The sequence below is a fragment of the Aspergillus novofumigatus genome (genome assembly GCF_002847465.1).
Source record: "Aspergillus novofumigatus IBT 16806 chromosome Unknown P174scaffold_7, whole genome shotgun sequence".
In the NCBI taxonomy this organism is placed as follows: Eukaryota; Fungi; Ascomycota; class Eurotiomycetes; order Eurotiales; family Aspergillaceae; genus Aspergillus; species Aspergillus novofumigatus.
The window spans coordinates 1-16,326 of NW_020194280.1; the positions used below are offsets into that span (position 1 = coordinate 1).

Sequence of the window (16,326 nt, forward strand, 5' to 3'; positions counted from 1 at the left end):
CCCTAACCCGCGCCCATCTCTAACCCATAGCGGTTACGCTTCGCGCCCATCTCTAACCCATAGCGGTTATGCTTCGCGCCCATCTCTAACCCATAGCAGTTACGCTTCGCGCCCATCTCTAACCCATAGCGGTTACACTTCGCGCCCATCTCTAACCCATAGTGGTTACGCTTCGCGCCCATCTCTAACCCATAGCAGTTACACTTCGCGTCCATTTCTAACCCATAGCGGTTACGCTTCGCGTCTATTTCTAACCCATAGCAGTTAGTGGTTCCCGCCTTTCTTTCTCTAATCCACCTTTCCCCTACTCTGAACTCTGGTCTACTCTCTTATCCTTACTCTAATACTCCTTCTAACCCTCCCTCAAATTCTTATTCTAATTCTAAACTTACTATCCTTAACTATTCTTCTATTTCTCTCTCTACCTCTTCTTCTAATTCTTTCTAATTCTCCTCTTATCCTTCTTTTATTTTCTATTTTATTTATTTAATCTTCTATCTATTTATCTATATTTTCTTTCTCTTTTTAATCTATATTCTAATCTTTAACTTACTATCTTTAACTCTTCTTATAATTCTTATTCTAATCCTAAGCTTATTAACCCTAACTCTTATTCTTATTCTTATCTAAATCCTATCCCTATCCCTATCCCTATCCCTATATGACCTGAAACCTAATAACCCTAATAGTAGTTAGTAGTTCCTACTAATATTTCTCCAATCCACTGCTCCCTCTAATCCTCTTTCTAACTCTTCCCCTAATTCTTATTCTAACCCTTATCCTTCTATTTATTCTCTTCTTAAATCCCTCTCTAATTCTTATTTTAATCCTGAACTTACTCTCTATAACTCTTCTTCTAACTCTCCTTCTATTTCTCTCTTTAATTCTGATTCTAATCTTTAATTTACTATCTTTAACTCTTCTTCTAATCTTTAATTTACTATCTGTAACTCCCCTTCTAATTCTTATTCTAATCCTATACTTATTGTCCCTAACTCTTATTCTTATCCTTATCTTAATCCTAATTCTAATTCTTCTTTTAAATTCTTATTTTAATTCTTAACTTACTCTCTTTAATCCTCTTTCTAACTCTCCCTCTAATTCTTATTCTAATTCTTAATTTACTATCCTTTACTATTCTTCTTACTATCCTTCTATCTCTCTCTCTAACTCTTTTCTAATTCTTTCTAATTCTCCTCTTATCCTTCTTTTATTTTCTAATTCTTATTTTTCTCTTCTATCTATTTATCTATCTTTTCTTTCTCTTTTTAATCTATATTCTAATTCTTAACTTATTATCTTTAACTCTCCTTCTGACTCTTTTTTCAATTCTTATTCTAACTCTTAACTTACTACCCTAACTCTTCTTTTAATTTTTATTAAAATTCTTATTTTAATTCTCTTTCTAATTTTTTATTCTAGCTCTTATTCTAATTCTCCTCTTCTTCTTTTTTATTATATATCTATCTTTTTTTCTTTATTTATTTATTATTCTAACCTTTAACTTACTATCCCTAACTCTTATTTATATTCTAATTCTAATTCTTATTCTAATTCTTATTCTAATTCTTATTCTAATTCTTATTCTAATTCTTATTCTAATTCTTATTCTAATTCTTATTCTAATTCTCTTTCTAGCACCTTATTCTAATTCTTTTTCTAACTCTTATTTTTTTAATTCTTTTTTAACTTATTCTTTAATTCTTATTCTAATCCTTAACTTCCTATATTATTTATTTATTTCTTTTCATCTTTATAAATTATTAAAACCTAACTTTTTTATTCTTTTTTCTAATTAAATAATCTATATTATTTTACTCCCTATTCTTCTTTTCTTTCTAATTAATTAACTTTTATTCTTTTCTTTTCTCCTTAGTAAAATAATCTCTTATAATTTTATTTTATTTCTTTTTCTCTTAATCTAACTATCTCTTATTTTTTATTTCTTTATATCCTTTTTTTCCTCCTTTTCCTCTTTATATTATAATTAAAGTAAACCTAAGCTCTCTCTATACTTTTAAACTATTCTATATATATATATATTTACTTCTTATTACCCTTTTCTACTTTATATATTATTTAAATAATCTTTCTCTTTATTCTCTCTTTTTCTTTATTTTATCTTAAACTAATCTATTTATTATTATTTTACTTCTTTTTATTCTTATATTCTATCTTAATTCTATTTAAGTAATTAATTTCTCTCTCTTTTCTAAACTATTTCTTATAAAATAATCTCTCTTTTATATTATTCTCTTTTATCTTCTTATATATATTTATTAATAATATATATCTACTCTATTAAACTTTTTTACTTTTTAATATATCTCTCTCTTTATATATTCTTCTTTTCTCTTAAATTATTACTCTTACCCTTACTACTTTAAGTTATACTTATTATATCTATCTAGCTATTCTAAGGTAATATTTTATTCTAAATACTTTATATATATTAAAACCTAAACTACTAAACTAATCTATATATATTATCCTGCTTATATACTTAAATATAAAGATATATATATAAAGTAATTCTTATTATTATCTTTTAAATTACTATCTTCTTTATTCTTATTAGTAGTTATATCTATCCTATCTTTAATTAACTAATCTATCTACTCTTATAGAGTATATTAAATACCTATATACCTAATCCCTTATTCCCTAGCTCTAAAAGCTATCCTTATCCTCCCCCTACTATAAAGGGGCCCTATTATTTTATAGATTTAGTATATCTTATTCTACTAGATATAATAGATAGGCCTAGATAGGTCTAGATAATTATAGAATTACTAGGCTAGTATAAGTTAAATATATTTATTTCCCTTTATTATATATATTTATATGTAAATATATATTTATAAATTAAATATCTCCCTAGATCTAGATGACTCTACTATATATATAGTTACTAACTAAAGCTTTACCTACATCTGAATGACCCTACTATATATATATTTTAGACCTGTTAAAGCTGAATCACCTAGTTAAGATAGCTAATATAGGGACCTATTAAGCTAAATTACTAGGCTGAGCCATACTGAATCACCTAGTCTAGATAGCCTATGCAGAGATCTATCAAAGCTGAATTTCCTAGTTAAGAGAGCCCACGCAGGGACCTATTAAAGCTAAATCACTAGGCTAAGCCATATTAAATCTTCTAGACTAGACCCCCATACAGGGACCTATTGAAGCTGAATTACCTAGTCTAGATAGCCCATACAGGGACCTACCGAAGCTGAAATATCTAGTCTAGGTAGCCTACTTATAGGCCTCTCCCTACTAGACCACTAAGTCTAGACCTACTCTCTAAATGAAATCCACAAAACATTAACTTCTATAAATTTTTAAATATTCTAGGCTTAGTATTACTAAGCATACTATATATTATTCTTCTAGTTAAAATTTGGCCTATTAACTAAAAATAATTATAATTAGTTAGTAGGTAATAAATTTCAAAGTGTCTTTTAAGGATTTTTAAAAAATTAAGAATCATGCTTATATAATCAGACTATTATCATTCTATAGCTAAAAGTCCCTACTATTTACTAAAAATATTTATTATTAGTCACCTAGTACTAGGCTTTTAATAAATACTACTAATTATTTTTCTCATAATTTCTGCCTGAATTCTAAGGCCCTTCTAGGTTAATAGATGCCTCAGGCACTAATCCAGGCTAGGTGGTGGCCTAAAAGGGTAGAGGCTTCCCGCAGATAATCATCTTAGCACACCCCAATAAAAAATTTTGACCTGGCACCTACCCCCCTAGTTTAACCACCTTGCTAGCGAATAATCAAGGATTTGATATTAGAATATAATAATTTAGCTAATTAGATTCATAAAGCATTTTAAACCATTCAAAAATATTAAGAATTGACTAAGGTATGGGCCATTGCCGTGGAGTCTGCTAAGGCAGGATGATTAGGACTGTGGAATCTGGACTAGACAGGGAATGGATATAGAAACTACAGTCATTAGGCCCTGTGGTTAGCCCTAATTAGTATAGGAACTATGGAGTCCGCGCATAATACTGCTAGTAGGTGCCCCTTATGATTAGGATATACTAACCTAAAACCCTAGACCACCTGGACTACCTAGGCCTTATTCTACCTACCTTACTACCTACTTCACTACCTATCTTACTACCTGCCTTACTACCTACTTTACTACTTACCTCACTGCCTGCCTTACTGCCTGCCTCATATATGACCTTACTATCTGCCTCCCTATCTACCTTACTGCCTGCCTTACTGCCTACCTACTATCTACCTTCCTATCTACCTACTATCTCTCTTACTCCCTCCCTACCTACTACCTATGTCTATTATAACTATGGTTGATATTATATATATATATATATGTATAAACCACTGATTTAGCTAACATACTATATAAACTAACTATATAATATATATCTCTGCGCATTATGGTATACTAAAATATATATTCATTCCTAAATATATTAATGCTGATTAACCTTAATCTCCTAACATAACTACTATAACTAACAAAATAATGTAAATAACTAGCTGTGCCCCTTATAGTTAGGGTGCACCTGCCCTAAAAACTAGGCTAAGCCATACTGAATTAACTAGTCTAGATAGCCCATGTAGGGACCTATTAAAGCTGGATCACCTAGTCTAGATAGCCCACACAGGGACCTATCAATGCTAAATCACCTAGTCTAGGTAGCCTGCTTATAGGCCTCTCCCTACTAGACCACTAAGTCTAGACCTACTCTCTAAATAAAATCCACAAAACATTAACTTCTATAAATTTTTAAAAATTCTAGGCTTAGTATTACTAAGCATACTATATATCATTCTTCTAGTTAAAATTTAGTCTATTCACTAAAAATAATTATAATTAGTTAGTAGGTAATAAATTTCAAAGTGTCTTTTAAGAATTTTTAAAAAAATAGGAATTATACTTATATAATCAGACTATTATTATTCTATAGCTAAAAGTCCCTACTATTTACTAAAAATATTTATTATTAGTTATCTAGTACTAGGCTTTTAATAAATACTACTAATTATTTTTCTTATAATTTCTACCTGAATTCTAAGGCCCTTTTATATTAATAGATGCCTTAGATACTAATCTAGGCTAGATAGTGGCCTAAAAGGGTATAGGCTTCTTATAGATAATTATCTTAGCACACCCTAATAAAAAATTTTAACCTAGTGCCTACCCCCCTAGTTTAACCACCTTACTAGTGAATAATTAAGGATTTAATATTAGAATATAATAATTTAGCTAATTAGAATTATAAAGTATTTTAAACTATTTAAAAATATTAAGAATTAACTAAGATATAGGCTATTACCATAGAGTCTACTAAGGCAGGATAATCAGGACTATAAAATCTAGATTAGATAGCTATAATTATAGAGTCTACACTTAGTAGACCTTATAGTTAGTCTTATTTAGTATAGGAACTATAGAGTCTATGTATAATACTATTACTAGTAGTTAGTATACTTTAGGAGACTAACTACTTTTAAATTTCTATTATATTTCTTTTACCTATAATAACTCTACTAATCCTTAATATTTTTAAGTAGTAGTATTATTAGTAGATTACTCTCTTTAAGCTTTATTAAATAATATAGATTTTATAAAGATTAGCTATAGTTATAGTATTAACCTAAATCTATAACTCTCTATATAGAATAGTACTCTATCCCTTATAGAATAGAAATAATTACCTACTCTATCTTCCTATAAAATCTAAGCTTAATTAGTCTATAATATTTAAATCTACTATATACCTTACTTTTAAATCTACTATGCCCTAATATAGGGCATAACTAGCTAATAAGATATTATATCCTAAATCTATTATACCTATAGTACTCTATCCCTTATAGAATAGGCTAAACCTAAACTTAGACTCTAGTAGGGTCCTCTACCCTCTATAGGATAGTATATCTTAATATATTTCTAGTTTAGTATTAGATATATTTTATTAATAGAGTTTAAGAAGTATAGTATACTTTAATATATATTATTTTTAGAATTTCTTCTAAAGTTTAGTATATACTAGTATATTCCTAGTTTAATACTAGATATATTTTATTAATAAGGTTTAAGAAGTATAATATACTTTAATATATACTAGTTATAGTCTAGATCTAATCTCTAAATTTCTCTTATTTTTTTTTTAAATATATATACTTAATCTCTTCTTATCTTAATCTAATAAATATAAATATATATATCTATTATCTAGACTAAATCTTTTCTAGTAACTAAATCTAATTATTATCTAGCTTACTAGATCTCTTAGTATTACCTCTCTTTAATATATATCTCTACTAGTCTACTATATAAAATTTATAAAATATTTAATTATATAGAGTTTTAAAAATTCTAGGCTTATTATTACTAAGTATACTATATATTATTAGATTAGTTAAAAATAGCTTTATTTACTAAAAATAATTATAATTAGTTAGCAGGTAATAAATTTTAAAGTAGCTTTTAATAATTTTTAATAAACCAGGAATTATACTTATATAATTAGTCTATTATTATTCTACAGCTAAAAGTCCCTACTATCTACTAAAAATAAATAATTAGTTATCTAGTACTAGACCTATAGTAAATTTATTATTTTAACCAGTAACCCTTCAACCAGAGCCTAAAAGTTGATGGCTCTGGCTGAAATCCGTTATCCATTCACATCGGGATTTCGGCCAGAGCCATTAAATACCCTTTTGGCTCCGGCCGAAATCCATCTATTTGCATCAGGATTCTGGCCGGAGCCATTCCCTTTTGGCTCCAGCTGAAATCCTTTGACTCACCATATTAGTTTTTCCAGCCCCCATTTCATTTCTAGAGCAATTCTATTTTGGCTCTAGCTGAAATGCAGCAATATCAATGTTTACCCCTATTTCAAAGCCTAATGAGACTTCCCGCCCACTGCCATTCACCTCCCGTGCTGATTGATCTAAAACTAACCAACACCCCCCTGCGATGTGGACTCCACGCATAATATTGTTATGATTTCATAAGTGCCTTATAAGTATCCCACTATCCATTAATTTGAACACACTGGGAATGGCAATGGCTAGTGAACCCAGTCTATACTTGTATAGCACCATATACCAGGCAATTTTCTGCCTTGAATGCTGCATTGCAGTTCCTGTAAAAGTCAAGTGCAGACATCTTATTGATGTGCATAAGGTGCCCCCTGAAAACTGAGACCATCACCTACAATGCATTCCGTCTAATGCAAAGCCACGCTATGATCACTCAGACTTCCTAATTCCACCACATATAATACCTGTTCCCCACCTAAAGATGGTTAATCTATGGCACTGCCCTGACTGCGATTTCCTAACTCCATCTTGTGATTTGATTAGGAAACATCATCAACAACAACATCTTGGTCTAGGGCTAAGTCTGGTTCAAGTCCAGGGCCAGTAGTGGTTCTGTGGATTGCTGAAGACTAGATACTGGGTAATCAAGACTGAGTATCTACATCAACAAGGTGCTTGCGCGCCTGAGATCAGGTCTTTACCACCTTTGGTGCAGCGCGAGTTGGAGACAATTTCAGATAGTATCTGTATGAACCTACAACATCCTCACTAATAATTTTGCTAATACATGCTGTAGATGCAGATGTCCCTGATTCACAACTATCAGGTCCAGAACTAGCTAGAGTTCTAGGTAAGGATTTATACATCATATCTAAAATATGCTAACCAGCTAATCCTTCTAGTCCCTGACTCACAGCCCAACTTGCAGTTAACTAAACAGACTGAAACTGAGACATGTGATTCAAGATAAATACCATTAATTCAGGCACCTACTCGACCAGCATGGATTTCCAGGCTTATATATGAAGAGACTTGAGTTCATGATGTTCAGAAATACTCATCTAATGCGCTGGGTAAAGATTCTATCTTATTACCTTTGCTAATATATGCTAACCTCTCTAAGTTCTAGACTCCTATGTTAGCACTAAACCCGTCCCTAGTCTGGTTCTAAATATAGAAGACATGGCTGGATATGCTCCTGGTCCCTCTCCAAACTTAGATGATGTGTTTCTCCTTAATAACCACCATCTTAATAATGATGTTACTCCTTGGCTTTAATCCACAGAGTGGTTACACTACTTTCACGGACGCTTGTTAGATGGAATGGTTTGGGCAGCTGGACATGTTGGAACTCTGCAGTCCATCTGTGAGCTCCAGCCATTCTGGGGTGCGCTAGATGTTAATTACTGATTTGAGCAAGTGCTGATTAATTGCAGTAACCAGATACTCGCCATGATCCTGGCGACCTTTGATTGTATTATGGAGCAAGCATTTCGAACACTCCACCAGACACCTACCTCTATTAAGGAAGTGTTTTTAAGTCTAATTATATAATGCTGAGGAAAGCGTCCACTTGACTTCCTAAACCCTAGCACAGAGAAGGGTTATATCTGGGTCTGGAGACAGCTTCTTTGCTTCATCTTCCGCAGTGTGCCTCTCAGAGATAATAAAGTGTGATGGTTAAAGCTTGGGGTATTTTTAGATCCTTTATAGGAATGGGAAGCTACTCTAATATGGGATTGGCTTGACTACTTCCTTGAGAGCTATATTGAAGATAGTTTCACTAATCCTGATCCCTTGGAAGATAGGCCTACTGAATGATCACAAGATCTGGAGTTTGGCTCATAATGTGCTGTTGGCAGCCAAGGATCTACTAGCCATTAAATTAAGCAGCAGGGGCCTTCAGCCCAACAGCAACTTTAGATAAAGTGATAATGGCTCTCAGAGCAACAGCCATTTCAGATATTAGTTGGTGTGGTTATTCCACCTCCGTCCAAAACCTATAACACGCAGGTGGTGTCTTAAGGTTTAGGGAGCTTTCCACCCAGAGAGCAAGCCCCTAATATAGTTCTAATCCCAATGACAACAAGATGTGGAGGCAGGAAGTTAAAGGTTATGTCTAAGAAGAGGAATATAAATCCTTATTTATAATAGCTACATTATTGTAACTGCCTTGCCATCATGCAATCCTCAAGTCAGTTAATTGACCCTTCAGGAGATGACACTGAAGTAGCTTCAGATGGAAGTGATGGATCTGATGGTACTAATCCAAGCTTTACTGCAGATAAGCTTGGATCAGGCTGAGCATCATCATTCTCAGGCACTGAGAGTGACTACTCTAATGACTGGTTTCCCCCTGAAACTACAAAGCCCAGACTTGGAGACCTAAGACATTAAAATAATAATTATATCCTGCGCTGCCTTCCCTCAACTGGTCAGGCCTGGCTGGAAGAGTGGCTTTTTTCATTCTGCATTAGGTTGCTTACCAGAAAGGCTGGCCACACACATAGTGATAAATTTCAAAATGTGATTGTTACTTTCACCACCATGTGTGGAATCCAACCTAAGACAAAGAGCTTCTATAATCCTTACAGCTACACTTCCAAACTTACAGCTCTCTTATAGGTATCATGGATATTACTATTAGAATATGCCCTGCCAGTCAAGCCCTATGGGTTTATTCCCAATATCTATGCCTGTACTGAATATCCAAATTACCTTGACCAGGCACTGTTGGTACATAGTACCTTTACTGGATGGGATAGTTAGTATCCTATGGCTAAGCTCCTGCAGTTGATAAGCAAAGGGCTCAGTATTACACGTCACCAGAAGCAACCCCTAAATATGCACTGGTCAGATGATGGGCAAGTCATCCACCATAATAGGGCTAGAGGCATTGCAATAGACTTAATGTGTGCTTGGGTCCAAGGCATGATATTAAATCTAACTTCCTTTTTAGATGAAGTCCTGCTCTAGGGCTATAAGTCACTAATCATGCTAGCTGACTTACAGGACTGGCTACATGAAGATACAGCTGGCTTCTTATTTTTAGATCTGCTGTCACTGCGTTAAATATCCTGTGAAGCACTGCTATAGCTCTGTGAGACTCCACCTGATGGCATTCAACCCATAAGGCAAAAGGACACATGGGACTTTAAAGGTGTAGATAATACCTAAGTAATGTGAAGCAGTTTCTATGAGAACTCGCAGTACTAATTAATATGACTTGGGGGCAGCTAAGTTAAGGCATAGAGCTCTAGAACATCAAGTAGCAGAATACATCTACATCTTGATGAAATATCTTTATTTATAATAGATCTGTGCTCATCATTATAGATTACAACAAGAGCTGGAATTAGACTGAGTTATATAACCATACACCCTGGTTTCTTCCACCACAGGTTGGGAGGCTGGTAGTACTTTACCTTGTTCATGTGCAATCCCTTGTTTTAGCTCTCAATTAAGAGAAGAGATAAAGGTAAAAGAAAGGATCCACACCTGCTCTGCCAACCCAGCCCCCAAACCCCAACCTACAGATGATTATTATTTATTTGCTGTGCCTGGAGCAAGGCATACAGCAGAGAGGGGATAGGTATCATAGATGATGTTTGAGTTAAGTAAGGGGGCCTTTAATGGTGTGCGCCTCACAACATAAAAATACTGTTATATTGCCATTAGAATCACTAAGAAGCACTTACCATCTCAGGCTTCTAGGGAGGACCTAGCTCAAGCAGCAGCACTGCTCCAGAATGTCTTTACTGCCCAGGCCGGACATCATTTCTTAATTAATCAACATGTCTATGCCAGGGACAGGGCTATACCACATGCAGGCTTTGGGGATAAATTAGACATCTTTCAGTGGGCATCCTATCTATAGCATAACTTCATCCTCTGGCCCACCTCACAAGTCTCTCAGCTAAGAGTAACATCTAGTTAGCCTACTCCACAGTTCTCCCTGCCACCTAGCACAATCTCTTAGCCATTTAAGGACACTCCCTGGCCATTCCTTAAGCACTTCACGGAGTGGAAATTACTGATATATATTAACCATAGCACTGCTATACCATATATGTCAAGGGCTACACACCTTTAACGACACTATGCAGATCGGTTAATTACTCATGATGAGGTTCAAGTAATAGAGGATTATGATCTTCTATGTCTTGAGGATATTTAGGCTACCCTGTGTGAACAAGAAGCCCTATGCCCTTTTCCATTTCTGGAACTAAAAGATGGATATAGATGTCATAGGCCTGGCTGTCAATTCATTACCAGCTCTAGGAAGAGATGGCTATTGCACAGGGCTAAGGTGCATGCAGAAAGGAATCATCAAAACACAAAAGTACAGGCGTTGATGGACCAAGGAAGTTACCTAGTAGAGGTGCATGTCCCCTAATACTGAGGCTTAGGAATTAGCTCTATTTTTACCTGATGGGAATCTATCATCTTATATATATACCTACTAGATCTCCTATACCCACAGGCTAATACACTGATTCTCCTATCCTACCGCCCATTATGATGAGCAATGGTTGTTAACCAGGCTGGCATGCCCTAATTTCGGCCGGGGCCATGTTTCACTGGTGTAGGTATTAATCTGGGTATTTCATAACTATGTAATCATTTCTTGTACTGCCTCATTATCTTACCTATTTACCTATAATGATAGTCAATCTCTCCCATCCCTTTTCATTCTCCATCTTCCTTACTGTTGTCAACCTTAACCACCTTACCAAACCACTCTAATCTGTATATGCATACTAATTTCGGTCAGGGCCAGGTATCACGTGCTCACTTATCTATCTAGTTATACTTTATAATACTCTATCATCTGCTCACCATTTAACTATCCTAATATATAGTTAACTATCTCTCCCTTCTCATTCTCTATCTTCCTCCCTATCAAGCTTAACTCTACTAAACCACTAAGATGGAGAATGAGAAGGGAGATTAATCTGTAAGTAAATACTACCTTACTTTCCTTCACTATCTGCACTATTTCTGGTTTTAAGTCTTCCTTTCTTATAGCTGTGTCCACTGCAAGTGCAGCACCACTAACCATATTATTAGGGCCAACAACCACACCTCCATCCAGATCTCTATCAGCAAGGTTGATGAGAACAGTCGCTACACCAGCGATAACCAGAGCTATGTGCTCTGCGGCTTCCTCTGTGCTCATGGCAAGAGTGATGACTCCCTGAACCGCCTCTGCCAGTGTGATGGCAATGTGCGCAATGTCTGAACCGCCAGCCGCCAGCGGTAAATGCTAGATGACTTTTTCTGGTGTTTGCTGTGCGAGACAGGTTGCTTGGATATAAGTTCTATATCTGTTAAATTATGGTCAGCCAACCCGCATGCTGATTTGGATGTTGGTGCGGATAGGAAAAGATGGGCCGTTAGATAAGTTATGTCTGGGAGTTAATGATACCTGAAAATCATTTTCTTTTACCATGAGTTAATGAAGACTTAAAGAACTTCTATCTAATTTAACCCTGTTAATCCATTCCATGTATAGGATCCTCACAGCTTCTATTACCTGTGCTTATCTGACCTGTATTACTCACAGCCAGGTGCCCCCTGATTTCAGCCAGAGCCAACTGTTGCTTGCTCACAGCCAGGTGCCCTGGATTTTGGCCAGAGCCAACTGTCACTTACTCACAGCCAGGTGCCCCTGATTTCGGCCAGAGCCAACTATGCTGTCAGGGCGGCTGAATATCATGTGATGATGTTATTGGCTGAGACACTTGTGGGTGGGTGCTCAGGCTCAACCAATCAGATTGCTTGATGGTATATTCTGTATAGCTTTAATGTTCACAGTAACATACATTCACAAACACATTCACTTTTCTATAAAATGTCTTGCCTAGGGCTTCAACCCTGTGCTATATAATGTATAATTCTGTTCATCCACCTCCATCTTACCTCCTTCCATCTTCTTCTTCTTCTTCCCCTTAACACCATCGCCAACAACATCTCATCTCTAACTACAAATAATTTTAAGGTCAGTATCTGCTTCTAATAACTTTATTATTAATTCTGCTTTGATATTGCATCTCCTTCTTCACCTCCCTGTCCGAATTTCCCCTGTTTCCTTTGCTTGGACCAACATAACCCGTGGATTTCTGCTAGAGCCAACAGAATTAGGGGCAGATCTGGCGCGCATACTTCCCCTTGTAAACCCTTCTATAGCACCAGGAGCAATCTACAGTTTCTTTATTACTTTTCTTTATTGTAATACTGAAGCTAAGTTATTTGTCTTCCTCTCCATGCCCCTAAGAATCCCTGGTGTTTCTTTGTCTATACCAAACCCTATAAGCATTGGATTTCCACCCGAGCCAGCATTTGGATGTGAATTTGGCATGTCTTATTGCTTGCACCCTTTGGCCTGCTAAACTTGGGGTAATCTAGTGTTCCTCATTTCTATTTTCTACTGCTTATTTCCTTGTTTCTAAATTCCACCACTTAGGTGTTTGACTTGCTCTCTTTTCTTATGACAAAGACCTGCTCAGCCATGTTTTTCTTTTACCTAAGTGTACTGATAGAACCTAGTGGTGAGGATTCTAGTTGTGTTGCTCTTTACAAGGGATACTAATAGTGAATAATAACACACAGTGTACCAGACTCCCGTCCCTAGTTATCTATCAGTGAGCTATCTCTTAGTCCTTAGTGAAATTAGTGTAATCTCACTTCCTTTGCTAATCTGTGTCTTTAGTGATTACTTAGTGAGCTTTATCTGAAAATTCATTCTTTCATCCCTGATACCTGGCTTTGTTGTTCTTTGTCCACCAAACCGCCTCCTGACACCTTCTTTGTTTGCATACCTTCAACTGTCCAGTCTCCTTGGCTCCCACCGCAATCGGTGAATCCTTGATTGAAGGGTGTCGGTCTTCAAACTTGCTTGATTTGAAAGCTAGGCTAACATCATCCCTAATGTCCAAAAACTGTTTGATCTGTGTGCATTGCAGCCACAAATTTCACCCTTATAATCACCGCCAACTTCTGTTTTACTTTTAACTATAATAGTTATTTCTTGCAGTAAGTCATCACCTGAAGCCCCTCCCTCTCCCACCCGTTGGATCAGCCTTGCCTGATTGGGCAAATTTCGGCCGGAGCCAACGTCTGGAGTGAGTGCCTGAGGCTAAGTTGGCTGGGGCCGAAATCAAGCAGATTCCCCCCAGGCTGATTTCAGCCGGAGACAACATTGGGAGTGGGTGCCTGAGGCTAAGTTGGCCAGGGCTGAAATCAACCATAATACTCACAGTGCGGCTTAGGTTGTTGGGAGGCTGAGCTTTTGGCCGGTACTAAAATCATGGAGTGTGCATTATAAAAGTGATGGCTGACCATGGTTAATCTTTTCAGGAAGTTATGGCATCTAATATAACTCAACCGTGCGGCATTGCTAGCATTAGCTATGATAAGAGTTTTGTCCAGAATTTGGAGGGCAGTGCCACCTGCCTTGCGGGCTGCTTTAAGCTGAAGGATTCCACTGCAATCTGGGCCCTGATTGATAATGAGCCAGCAACCAAGGATATCATCTATGGATACATCCACATCCACACTAATAACTATGACCATACTGGCAAGATTAAAGGCGCGGTTAAGAATACTGTTGTGGACTGGTTGTAGGATGCTAATATGCTCCCTGTCTTGCTAGCCCTAGCAGCACCACGCGTTGGTGTCCTGGGTGTTAAAGATATATAGATCCCAGAGCTAATAGTCCTCTGGTTTGTCATGTAACTAATAAGAGCCAAGGGCTTACTCTTCCTGTAAAGTAACCTCTCTGCTGATCCCCTGGTCCTTAATCTGTATGATATCCTGCATGGCTGGAAGTTGCTAGCCTTTGTATAGAAACAGATCCAAGGTGGTAAAAAGGCTAAAAACAAGCCTTAAGTAAACCCAGCACTGGAGCCTGTCTACCATAACCTAAACCTAACTAACCTGAGTATTAGCCCCGGCCAAGATCAGCCTAACTCCCTGTGGCCCAACATAGTTGCTGCTGATATATTTGGTGGCGGCCATAACAATGTTAACACATATATCATAGTAAGGGAGCGTGCTGATTAGGGCAACCTTACTATACTTAATAACTATGATATAGTCTAGGAGAGCCTTGAATGTATCTTTAGGTTAGATCATACCAGGAATAAGGCGGTGATCACCCAGCCTCTGATGATAAAATCAGAGTGAGAGCTCTTATGCTCTCATATGATGGGGATGGATAACTTTAAGAGTAAGCTTATTATTCACAAACCTGCTAACATGTCAGTGGGGGATTCAGAGACCTAAGTCTTCCTGAATCAGCTGGCGGCTGCTAGTAATGTGTTGGAGATGGTTGTGCTCACTGTAAGTGAGGTAGGTGGAACTGAGACTAAGCAAGCCAAGGAGGGCAAGCTTGGTGATGCTAAGGGGTGGATGACCCTCTCTGCCGACCTGCCTTTATATGACTGCGCCTGCTAGGAACTTACACTTAATCCACTGAACCCCCTTCTGGTGGTCCCTTTGAATATGAACTAACTAGCCATGACCCTTAAGAAATGGCAAGTCTTGGGGCATGTTAGATGCTTTGCTAAGAAGCAAGCCTGGTTACTGCAGGCATCCTTGCTGATGCCTATGGCACTGGCAAAATAACAATAACTATTGCAGCAATCTAGTATGCGTCTATTTAAGTGGAGAAGGACCCAACACACACCCATAGACTAATAATCATTCTCTATCTATCTGCCCTTATTGACACTTGGCTAACTGAGCTGATGGTGAGGTTAGGTGATGCATTCACCATCCTTCTCTTCTATAGGCTCTTAGCCCATACTTTAAATTACACACGCAAGTCCCTTACTGTTGATACACTTGCGGACCTGGAGGAACAACTTGGGCAGCTTGACAACTGTAACATGAAGATGTTGTGAATAATTATCCTCTTGTCATATAGTACCTGGGCCGCACGCACTGTGACCAAAGTGACCAAGGTTGATGGCAAAGGCAAGGGCCGCTAGGTTGATGGAGCTGAGGACGGCGAGGATGAAAACCCTGATGAGAATACACTGGCTATAGAGCAGTTGGCACTATTGCAGGATGCGGCTGAAATGGGCAATGATGGAGATATAGATGAGCCAGAGGATTTCAGCTCTGGCTGAAAAGCATGACTGGGAAAGTGATACAAGTTAGCAGTGTCTGGATGGTTTGGCCATGTAGTCTGTGACAAGGGCCATGCGGCCAAAATCATCTAGACATGTATGCACTAGTCAGTCAGTCTGCTCAAAGCCCCCATATTTAGTTTCTGACCGCAATGCCCCTTTATAACTGTGCCTTTGATCTCTGTGGTTATCTCACAATCATCTCCTCGAGCTTATGTGATGCTGTTAACACTAACAATACTGACTTTAATTAGTTCTCAGAGTATAAGTGCTTTGCTAAGATGGATTAACTCCCAACCCTACTACTATATAATCTCCTCCAGCCAAAGGCATTCATTAGTCTTTTTAAGAAGGGGCATCTAGC

General features: G+C 36.8%; 1 protein-coding gene across 1 annotated transcript; it reads left to right on the plus strand.

Moving 5' to 3' along the window:
- Positions 1-11,765: 11,765 nt before the first annotated feature.
- Positions 11,766-12,070, plus strand: P174DRAFT_462716 (40S ribosomal protein eS21; the record flags this gene model as incomplete). The annotated part of the gene is made up of 2 exons (XM_024830157.1): positions 11,766-11,785; positions 11,857-12,070. 2 exons carry the CDS (start codon positions 11,766-11,768, stop codon positions 12,068-12,070), a joined length of 234 nt encoding a protein of 77 aa, XP_024679111.1.
- Positions 12,071-16,326: the final 4,256 nt, after the last annotated feature.